The sequence below is a fragment of the Sturnus vulgaris genome, chromosome 2, assembly GCF_052056855.1.
Source record: "Sturnus vulgaris isolate bStuVul1 chromosome 2, bStuVul1.hap1, whole genome shotgun sequence".
NCBI lineage: Eukaryota > Metazoa > Chordata > Aves > Passeriformes > Sturnidae > Sturnus > Sturnus vulgaris.
The window spans coordinates 48,536,178-48,548,183 of record NC_142244.1 but is presented as its reverse complement, the minus strand read 5'-3'; the positions used below and the strand labels follow the sequence as shown (position 1 = coordinate 48,548,183).

Genomic DNA, 12,006 nt, shown 5'->3' with positions numbered 1-12,006 from the left:
CTGATTGGTAGAAATTAATGGAAATTTTCCTAAGATTTTTCTCTTTCCACTCTGCACTGCCCAGCTCTGCCAGGTTTCATTCACCCCACTTACATTTGGGAGTGCTGCCTTACACGTTACCAAATGCAGCTCCACACCAGCCCATACTATAACACTGGTCTGGATCTCCATCATCTTTTGGGCCATACTGCTTGCCCAGACAGATCTGCTTCAGGTGATTTGCTAATACAATTCTTGCCAAAAAGACATCTCCCTGCTTTTTTCCAAATTTGCAAAAAGGCATCAAAAATACTGATGATTTTTGTCTTCCTGGAATATTCTCACACTCTTTCTAGGAATAAGCAAGGACATCTCTTTGCCATCCCATTAGTACACATGTGCACAGCTATAAGAAAATGCTCTGAAGGGACATCAAGCAAATAATACCAATTTTCAAAATTCTATAGCAATATATTTATACAAATTACAGAATTCTGTATGTATTTACACACCATTACAGAATATCAAGTAAATAACACCAATTGTTCTTTTCCCTTTCCCTCAGATTTTTCTTCAAGTCAATTTTAGTGCTCGAGAAAGGTGCCAGATGGACAGCACCAGAAAGTGAAGACTCCTGTTTGTCCCCAGCATGGGGGAGAGGCACTGCAAGCCTCCCTGCTTTGCCGTGTCAGCTCTCTGCAGCCCTGCTTTAGCAGGATCACATAAGGAGCAGGAAGGCATCCTTACCCCTTCACACCTTGGCAAAGGAGCTGAGCAGCACCCAGGTGACAATGGTTTCACCCATCCCCCTCCAGAAAACAAACAGAAATAGCTCATTTTACACAAGGGACTGAACAGAACCTGGTGTTTGCTACACGAAACAGGCCAAATTTGACCCAGTGAACCTGCAGGGAGTGGCAAACTGCCAGCTCCTGGGCCTTCCAGTCTTGCAATAATGCCTAAGTTAAATTACATGTTTCTATATTTACATAAAGTCAGTATTTACACACCATTACGGGTTATTCGAGTAAATCGGTTACAGTTTATTTAGGACTGCCATAAACTCATAACATTTTTCTCGAGTTTAATCCTTTCTTTAGAAAAATACAAAAAAAAAATAAATTAAATAAAACATGTTAACTAGTAGTAATGATTAGCCTATGACTAAAAATCCAAGTCAATTTAACATTAAGACTTTAACTGTGGCCTAGTACTGTGGCCTCGACTCAGAGTCATTTTAACCTTTGCAAATAATTTCCTGGTGTATGTCGGATTTACTGAAACAGCAGAGGGTTGCAAGCTCCCTTCCTCGTGGTGGGGTTGATCCATTTAACACGGAGCAATGAGCCCTAGTCCTGCCCAGAAATGCCTTTTCTCCTTTTCTTCTCCCACGCTCTTTGCATCGCCCACACGAACGATCCGACTGCCCCACGGCAGCCGAACCATCCGCGGCCCCAAGGCTGTAAAATTCCCAGGCAGCAACGGTCCCTAGACAAGTATCCTACAAATCAATTAATGCAATGTACGTACCTTTACCTTTCATAAACAATTACAACAAAACGCCACGTTACGTTTCAGATTACCGACACCGCCGGCTGAGGCAGGGCTCCTCCTGCCTGCTTCAGTACGGTTCAGGACACCGAGCCACAGGTCATCCCAGAACAGAAATAAGTTTCAAATAGTATAAATCAAGTGAAGGAGAGTGCTTTAGAGCAAAAATTTCTTAATTGCAACTAGGCTACAACCTTTTCCATCACTCCTCCAAGGGAGCCCCCATGCGTACGCAGGCAGCCAGGGTGTCAGGACCAGCCCTGCTCCCAACATATCCAATGGTGAAGGCTACGCTCAACTTAGTGGCACAGGATTCGAATCCTAAGGGATAAAACAACTACAAAATGCATTTGCCATATGGATCTTAACATGGTTATTGTCTCTTTTTTTTCCCTTTTCTTTAGAGTATTAGTGGGGAAAATGCCTCTTCCTGAGGGTTAATTTCCAAACGGTAACTGCTAATGGATGTGTTTGTGTGCTTATCATAAAATGCTACATACCCTTAAATATTACGTACTGTTTCCTCACTTAGAGTTCATGAATATTTGAACATACCTTAGGAAAAACAATAAAAATAAGTCTAATACTGTCCCCCTCATTGTCATTATTGATAGAGATTTATTAGTTTCATTTTGCAAGTTTTACTTTAGGAAGGGTGCTAATATCATGTATTATGACAGTTCACACTGAAAGCAATTTTCCATAAAAGGTATTACAATGACCCCTATGGAACTTGTATAATTTCATAGTAGATAGTCAAGTGCACAAATAAACATGTTTACAAGAGTGATCCTGTTAACCTGGTTCTTGCCCTCTGAAATATTTATGTGTTCTTTGTGGAATCTTAAAATTAGTATAATTGTTGTTGGTATCACTTATGTTGTTTCTGGCATTCTCTTTAGGAAAAAAATAGCATATTTATCATTTAGCTTTGGTATAATCTGCAATAGGTTTTAACAAGTAGAATATATTCCAACCCCTATATTTTCCACAGCTGTGAAATTTACAATGATGTAAGAAGTCACTTTATCAGAGAGGAAATATTACAGACACATAAAAAAAAGTTGAAGACCCAGTTTTCTCTTTAATCCTCTGGGGTAAGCTATGAAACAAGCAGTCAGAAGAGTGAGGACTCAGTGTCATGAGTGGTGTGCATACTTGTACAATAATACGGGCACAAAAGAGATTGTCGCCTTTAGTACATGAGGGTCACTAGAATTTATTATTATTACCTTTTTATTGTTGGCTTTTGTTTTTTATCCATGCACCTTTATATTTACTTGCATGAATTTACCACAGGTTCATAGTGGCCTTTGCCATTTCAATGCTTACAGAGCCTAAAGCTTCCAAAATGCCTATCTGGCCTGTACATATTTCATTAAAAATAAACTCTATATAATAAATAAATATATAAAATAAATAAAATGTTGCCTTTGGAATTTCTATAAATAAATTTAACTTTTTATTTTTATTTTTTTTACTAAGAGGTCTTTGCTTTAAACTCAGTGGGGTGAGACCCAGAGAGCGATTAACTGAAAAGTCTCTTGTTTAAGTAAGACTGCACCCTCCATGCCTTTGTAAATGCAGCGTACACTTGAGCAGGCCACCAGCCAAAAATCCTGATGAATTGAAGTATGGCAGCTATGCTGATATATGACGAAGTACAACTGATCAAAAATTTAAAAGCGTGTCTATTCCCCAGCATGCATCAGGCCTTCCTCCTCCTCCTCCTCCTCCTCCTCACCCTCCTCCTCCCCTCGGCTCCTCTCTCTCGCGCTCTCACTCCCATTCATCCTCTCCCTTTCTCTCTCTCTCGCACTCACTCTCTCGCGCTCCCTCTCGTACTAAATCAAGCGAGTGGGCATAGGCTCTCCTCCAGGAGGACAAACCTTTAAGTGCAGAACAAAATCAGCATGTTCCATCCAAGCCTCCATCATACATTATGCATGCGACAAAGTTTGGCAACAGTGGAGCTGATGTGATGACACAGCTAATCAATAAGAACCCACCGCATGAAACCTTTATAGTGGTTACTTTTTAAGGGCTCAAGTGAAGGAATTGTCTTTGTCAACTTTGGCTTAAAATATCCTTATATAGTTCTGGTACTTTCTCAGGGTCCACTGGTCTAGGTAAAAAATGTGTAAATTTTTGATGCCGTTTAGTCCTAGTCCCTTCTCGTGGAGTCCCATCTTTATTTAACGCAACGTAGTATCGTCTTCCAGTGTCCACATGTTTATATAGATTTGATGAATATGTGTTATACCAGTTTTCTTCAAATTGCTCTCTGAATACACACTCCTGGGTTAATTTTTCCTGTGGAAAGAAAAGAAAGAGCAGTAAGGAGATAGCCACTAAAATAAGCTTCTTCTTAAAGAATTACTGTTTTATTGGCTTGAAACTGTTATCTCCTCTCCAAATTGCAGAATAAATTATTTCTATACTCCCAGTTTTAGCTATGTAAAGCTGTATTGCTGGGTGTTTCAGGAGGCAGTCAGAAGGGTGGATAATCCTATGTGAAGCAAAAATTACTCTCAAAGCCTCATTGCCCAAATCAATACAGCAACAACAAAGATGAAAATAGGCACTTTTAATTTCTGATAGCTCCCAAGCAGCTCACAAGACCTTACTGGACTTCTAAAACTAATTGTTTCAATGGTGAGCGTGGGCATTCAAACAAACGGATATAAATAAAGGAAACTAGAACCTGTTTGCAGGGCTGTAATAAAATTTACAGTCTTAAAATCTCTATGTTGTTTCAATGCATGGAGAACTTGATGCATTTAATTAATTTAAAAACATGCAATTTGCTACCCTTTGTCTGATTTATTATTTGTATCACAAAGCCACAACCCAACAGAGCTTCAAACAGTATCATGAACCCTGCATGCTGAGATGAAGTAGGCAAGGAAAAGCCCTCCAGGTTTGCATTATCAGGGTTGTCCTTGTGTCCCATCCCACTGAGGACAGGACCCACTGAGGATATCATTCATCAGATCTCCTGCCACCACAGAATCCCATTCCTTCCAGCTGGCTCACTTCTTCAGTCTGTGTGTTGCCTTCCACATCCTTAAGATTGCTTAAAATTCCTTTTAAAAATTTGCTTAATAGAGTGCTTAAAACACAGCCACCTAATAACCAGATTCATTCTAGGAAGGACTCACACAAACTACTAAGCAAGAACACTGGGAAAAGAGGTGGTGGGCTGTAGCATGGGAGAGCTGATGGAAAGCTGGAAAAAAAGCCTGAAAATAGTTTTTCCAACAAGAAAAAAAATAGAGGTAATTCAATGTATTTTTCCATAACAAGTTCTCATTTCAATAGCACTCACATCAACCACACCCAGCTTCCAGCTGAGGATCAATTTCTAATTATTATAAAGCTCCATACAATGCATGTGTTTTACAGACATTAAATCTTAAAACAATCCTTTTAGATAGGAGCACAGAGAAAGGAAAACAGACACCAAGGCCCAGATGCAGCAAAGCATGTATGGCACCTAAGCCATAAACTTGTAGCTGAACACAACTAAGGAGCACAGCCCAAGAAACCACCTGCCATGACTTAATCCAGGAGCTTCCCAAAGTCTACCATCACCAAAGCCTGCAGCTTACAGAAGCCACCCAGGAACCATCCCATGTGGGGGAAACAAACCCCGTGCAAATGGGGAAAGGGAGCCAACACCCCTCTGCACCTGTACAAACTGAGCACTGAGCTGCAAAGACAGAGTCCTTCTCAGGCCTTCCCAAACACCTAAAGGTTTGGAATTTGGAGGGTTCTTCTAAATTAAATTTGTGGCAACTCCAGTAGGCAAGAAAGGCAGCAAGTAAGCTGCTCCTGACTTCCCCTTTAATGGGCACTGGGCACCTCATTAGCAATCAGGAAGGAGAAACCCCAGACAGGACCTAATTTCACATGTTCAGCACCTGAAAATTCACTACAGCAATGACTGTACCCCTTTGTGGATGTGAAAGCTTTTTTATGACATTTTTAGTTCAAAGTAGTTCAAACACAGCAATAGTCTATGCTGGTTTTAGGCAAAAGACACACAAATCTGTTCCCATTAAGCCTTTATCTGTGGGCCATACCCTGCAACCTCCCATTGATAATTGCCTCTATGTCCTTTGCCAGCTTGAAGCTGCAGCCTCATTGAGCATCACTGGACCAGCAGCAGCTGCCAGTTACACCCATTGCAGTATTCCCCTTGCACAGCCTCAAAAGTACAAACTATTATAAAAGGTATTCAGCTGCAGAGAAGATTATCTTTACATATAGATTTCATTAGTGTTTTATTTTGCATGAGGCTTAAAGTCATCTGTGTTTGTTTTAAGGCAGAATCAGATGCTAAGGGGTATAATATACTGGGCTTATGTAAGTCCACGGGGAAAGAAAAACTAATTCAAATTGTTTTCCTGCTCTCAGAAGGCAATAGGATCACATGACAAGCACTGCAGAAGAACTCCCTGCTAAAAATAGCAGCATTTTAGGAAGATATTTCAGTCCTGTCGTGAATTCATTAATTATTCACTTCATCTGCATTTTTTTTTAGCATCATCATAAATTTCTATCTTTGCAAGAACTATTTCCCCGTGCCCTGAAGGAGAAACTTTAAAATAGCCTCTCTTTATCTGGCAGGTTTGATGGATCATGACAGCGCTGTGGTACACGTAACTAGCAGACCCTGAATCAGGGGGTTTGCATTGCACTGCACTCTGGATGAGTTAAATGGATTTCAAGCTTACAAATTCAATCTTCGTTTTACAAGCTTATCCTATTTTAACTTTCTATTCAATTACAACACAGCTACATCTCTTTTGTCCTTCAAAATTCTCAGAAATTCATGTACAAACACGAGGCAAATAGTTCACATGATAGAGAAACCAGGATGTGGGATCAGATAGGTAGGGACATTAACAATCACCCTTTAAAAGAAACGAAATAATTTCTTTATACAGTCAAATCTTTTCCTTCCAGGAGACCTAGAAATTCTGCTTGTGGTCAGACACCATTGGAGTAAATCAGTGTTGGTGACTTTGGATTAGAGCTTGTAAGTAATGTGAGACTCTACAATCCCATCATATCCTTCTCCCCATGCCCTGGAAATTCTTACAATAACATCTCATCTAGTAACAAGAAAGACAGAAGTCAACACCCATCAGGACAGTAATTTACATAGAATCACAGAATCCTTTGGGTTGGAAAGGACCTTTAAGATCATTGAGTCCAACCATTACCCAAACACTGTCGAGCCTACCCCTAAACCATGTACCACCACAGCCCTACATAATATTAATTCCTTATGCTCACATTTTAAGTATGCATGTCATTATTCCAGCTAGAAATGAGCATAACACAGGCTGGTCCATCCTGCCAACACCACCCTCTTGTCTCACCATCTTAGGAAGGGAAGCTCTTGCTGAAAACCAACTCTCCCAGTATGGAAAGGATACGGTGTTTCCTGATCACATTTCTCCTTCTGGCTATGACTTTTAGAAAGTCCCTCTATGCACACTTGAAGAGCAAGATTTAGCCCTACAATACAGCAATTTTTGCATACTTTTATTCCAGCAACTCACTCCTCTATCAATCTTCCAGTGCAAATATTTCCTTGCACCATACTTAAAGTTGCTGGACATCTTTGTCGAAAGCTGACACAAATACCAAACATACCCAACTGGAACAGCTATGGAAAGTAACCTGCATTCCTGTGAAAGGGGAGGCTGCCTGCCTTGCTCAAATCATTTAATTCAGAGCCAAATAAGGAGGTGACCTCAAAATTATATAAATCAGATGTTGCACCACATTCCACGTGTTTTCTGTGAGGATTGTTCACAGAGTAGTCAACTACAAAGGGATTGATTTTCATTTTGCTATATTTCCATGTTTCACCTGTTTGGTTTTTTAACCTGTTATTTAACTCAGAATGTTCAAATAATTGAATTGTACAAAAATGCACATATCACAAAGACAAAACCCCCAGAAAGATTTAATTCAGAAAACTGCTAATGGCTGGTCAGTGTTAGCAAGCCCAGGACCCCTTTCCCTTTCTACATTCTCCACCACTTAACAAGGGAAGAAAATAATCATGTTATCCTATTTCCAGGCAGATTGATTAAAAGTCAGATTCTAAATTAATAAAGTGCATAGTTACAGGCATCACAATGAAAGTTCTGCTAGCTTGTTTTGAAATAGCTATCCACGTGAAGTAGTTAATTGTAAATAAGTAGAAACACGTAAAACACATGTACACTGCTCAGAGAATGGTTAAGAATGTACCATTTGTGCTGCTTGGTAGTTGAAAGAACAGTACAGGGTCCTGTATAAAACACATCAATACTTTTTTTTCTTTCTTTCTTTAGATAACCCTATGGAGCTAAAACTCCAATTAATTTTGTAACCTGACAAAAGAAAGCCTCTTCAGATCATCATTCCTAAAATCACAGCAAGTACCTTTCACACCGACCAAACTATTTTGTTCTATGCAGTGTATAGTTTTCCCTTTTGCAAACTGCTACACTGATCCAGTAGAGACAAGGAAACACCTAATCCAGAAGTCCAAACAACTATTAACAAGAAATATATCTGATGTAGTCAACACTTCCTACATACCTGCTGCACACCTTGTTAATCCACCCTGTCTTAATAAAAGTCATGTTTACATATATAATCTCCTGAGTAATTTCATGCAAATCCCTCATTAGGGCTACATTGCATTACTGAAAACTGCATATGTAGTGAAGAGAAACAAAGAAAAGCCCTATTCTCCTCCAGAGCAGTTTGCTTTGCTGTTCTGCCTACCAACACACACATTTTACATGCCATTGGCCCTTCCCATGCTGTAATGCAAACAGCCTCTAGAACATACTATGTTCAGCTAATAATTAACACTCATCCAGAGCTGTCATAAATAAAGGTCTAGTTTAGCATTTGCTGGGGTGTTTTCTGTACTCTCATTCTAAGTCTGTTAGTTTCTGGCTGGATGAACCACCTCCAGCCACAATGAGAAGCCAAATACCAGTGTCCAAGCAGTACCACTTTCTTTTCTAAATTAGACCACAGTGTGAGTCAAGCCCTGCACACTGTGTATCTGACTTGGTGAGTGCCGCAGAGCTTTCTTTGATGAGCTTCTCCAAGCAGCTTCTTTTCAGAATGCTTTGTTTGATAATTTGAAAAAAATGTGAAAAAAATAGGAGGGAAAATTGTCTGCCAAGAGGACTAGCTGACTGGTTTTTTGTGTTTGTGTTAGTAGTTCTCCAAAAGCCTTTTAGACAGACAGCAGGAAACCCTTCAGGGCCAGAGGAGAGACAAGCAAACAGTCAGGCACCAGTGCTGCCACTCATACACATTTCATATTCCATGGCACGTTAAATAAAATGAGGGAAATCAGGCAAGGTGTCCCTGGCAAAACCACAGTTAGGCAACTGCATTCTCCCTACCTGAGGTCACCTTGTACTCTCACAGATTATATCCAGTATCCATCTTACTTTCCCTAAACCTCTTAGTTAAGTTGTATAAAGTTTTTATTATACATCAGCCCCACTTACTGAATAAAAATAAAGTGTGATTGTTCTGTGCTGCTGCCATGCAGCAGTTATGACGGTGCCTAAAGATTAGCATCTTTCATACAAAAAGCTTGTATAGATCCAAAGACCCAGCAGAACTTGAATCCCTTGGGATCATGATTGCCAAAAGCCACAATACCTACACAGATGCAGACACTGTAGTACTTCCATACCCTGATGCAGACAACAGAAAAGCAGCGTTTCCCAAACAAAGCAGACTCCAGCACCAACAGTAAAATCCCCCCAGGACACTGTCAATGCAGGAGGGATTTCAGTGCTTCACCCCTTTGTCCCTTTGCTGCTCTTCTCCCAATCCCTTGCTCTTCACACTATCAAGAACCTTCTCTGGAGAGACCAGGCTGGCACAGAGCACTGTGCCACCCCAGGGTTGTTTACAGAGCTCTTCTGACATGAGCTGCAGGAGGATGAGATGCCAATTAGACCTCCATCCATTTTCACCACTGCCAGCTCCTCAGTTCTTGGTTTTACTGATATCCTCTCCTGTGAGATTTCAAGTTTGCAGCATCTGTCAAGCTTTAAGCATGCCCTCCCTGGACACGAAATCATTATGGGATGAGCAACCCCACTGTGCCTGAGGATAGGCTGCCCATCAACTTCAAGTTCATAAAGGCTCGGTTTATATCAGCTCAGCCAAGCGCATGAGATGGAAACTCATTGTCACCTAAACACCCCAGATCTGCTCGTGATGCTGTTGGGAGTCTTGACAAAACTCCAGGGACAGATCTCAGGCTACATAAGCTGTCACAGTGTCATTTCTCTGGAAGCTCACGAGCTTCCTTCTCCACACCACAATGGAACAGGACCAGGACAAAGTCGACTCTTAGAAAACAAATAAACAATCAGGTCTGTTCCCCTCCCTTCCACGCCAGCAGGACCAGGCCCACACCATGTCGTTTACTAGTCACACTTCTGACCTCTATTTTATTTTTGATTCCCTTGGCACAATAAAGAACTGCAGTCATCAATGTTATCTAAGCATCTAATTCATAACGCTTGGCTGAACCCTTCCAAGAATCAGAAAGCAAGGTGGTATGCAATTTGATACAGGGGCCAGAGCCAATTTTTAAAGAAGATGGGAGAAGGGTTCCCGTCAGCTTAAATGGAACATGGATCAGCCTTGCAATGATAAAAAGGCAACAAATATTTTAAGACATTAAAAGAACCATTTCAGGCACGCTCAGATTTACTGAAAGCTGTAACTTGACCTCCCCCAGCTCCCCACCCCACAAATTCTCTTCTATCAAAAGACAACCTTTATGTCAAAGTAGGGCTGCCACCCTACAGCTACACACTCTTTAGCCTGAATACCAGTTAAGGTTTTAACCAGACAGAGATTTTAAAATAAAAGATGCTTTCTTTAAATCCAACTAAGATAGAACAAAGCGTTTTGTCAGTATTTTTTGCTTTGTTTTGTGGTTCTCTGAGCACAGAACACAGGCTTAAAGGAAAGATAGACCTCCTTCAGCAGAAAGTGCTGCTCAAGTGAACTAAACTCACATGCAGAAAAACATTGCAAAGTGAGGGATAAAAAGTACATAAATGCATGAGCCTCTATAGTCAGTGAGTACCCCACAAAATTGATTTATCCACCATTAAAGAAGCACATCATCTCTCAGCTACCAGGTGCCATCATAAAAAGAGCAGAATGCTCAGGAGCTTTCATGAAACACTTAGCCATGGGGACCAAATAATTATTATTCATATGTAGTGATATATGTGTATATTATACAAGTAACTCATGTTTTATTCTTTCAGCAAGATGATTTGGTCAAGGACTGATGAATAAGAGCCTGTGTCTATATTTTGCTGTTAATTTTATGCAAAGTTACCAGCTAGGTACTGGCTCAGAGGACAATTACTGATCACATTGTCATTCTGGAGGGGGGTCATCAAACAAACACAGCATCACAAGCTACCACATTTTGGAAAGATCATCACTGAAATGCCACATGTCTACTGGGGTCTTGAAAACAAACAAGCTTCACAGAGAAATTTTAAAAACTACATGCTTTGGTGGGCACTACAGAAAAGGATTGACAAACTATGATCTTTACCTAGCAGGCCTCAATTGATTATTCAGTTTAAATTGTTCAAAAATGTTTCATTGTTTAATTTCCCACATTTTTTGGACAAGAAAGAAAGCTAGCATTTCAAATAGTCACTGCTGAAGAAAAGATGCCATGCTTCCCTTTTCAGACAGCAGTGCCCCCTCCCTTGGCCAACACTTCTCATAAACAGTCTCTCCAGGGATGACTTTTTGGACACTTCCCTCATTCCTTTTCCCAGGGGCAATCCTGCCATAAAGTAATGGATTTAGTTACATAAGTTTAGTATCTCACTTTCTGAGTAGAATAAAGAGTATTTTCTTAACATTTCTCAGAAAATCCACACATCTTTGGTGTTGCTATGCCATGACTTATGCTGACAGTGACACAGCTGACCCAGTCTTTGGGAAATGCTGGAGGAAGTCAGGTGGCTCTGCTCCTTCTCAAGACCCCTACTCCTAGCATGCACACCAGTGGGCCTGTCTTTCAATGAGCAAAACTTCACTCATGCAGTTAATTTCGGCTTTGATGAAAGAAGTTGTCATTCTGTCTGAAAAAACCCAAAAGAAATCTAGTAACGACTTCAACAGAGCTAGTGACTGAAGAGCTCAAAGACCAGGTTGTTGGTCTCTCCAGTACCTGCAAACATGGATCTTCCAAAGAAACCAGATTTTTAAAGTTAGAAAAGAAATAATATTGCTATTTTGTTTTAACTTTACAGCATTTGTATATTCTAAAACGAACCAAAACATTTTGCTGAAGTCTTCTCCAATAACTTTCCTAATCTGTGTTCAGATTATACATTATATGATGCCCTAACAAAGGCATCAGTGGGATGCCCTGCTGTTATG

General features: G+C 40.4%; 1 protein-coding gene across 1 annotated transcript in view; it reads right to left on the bottom strand.

Moving 5' to 3' along the window:
• Positions 1 to 991: 991 nt before the first annotated feature.
• FGF9 (fibroblast growth factor 9) overlaps positions 992 to 12,006 on the bottom strand; it is a 28,696-nt gene continuing 17,681 nt past the window's right edge. The window contains exon 3 of the mRNA XM_088159493.1: positions 992 to 3,843. Coding sequence (XP_088015619.1) covers positions 3,598 to 3,843 — 246 coding nt within the window. The 3' untranslated portion in view covers positions 992 to 3,597. The remainder of the gene's footprint in view (positions 3,844 to 12,006) is intronic.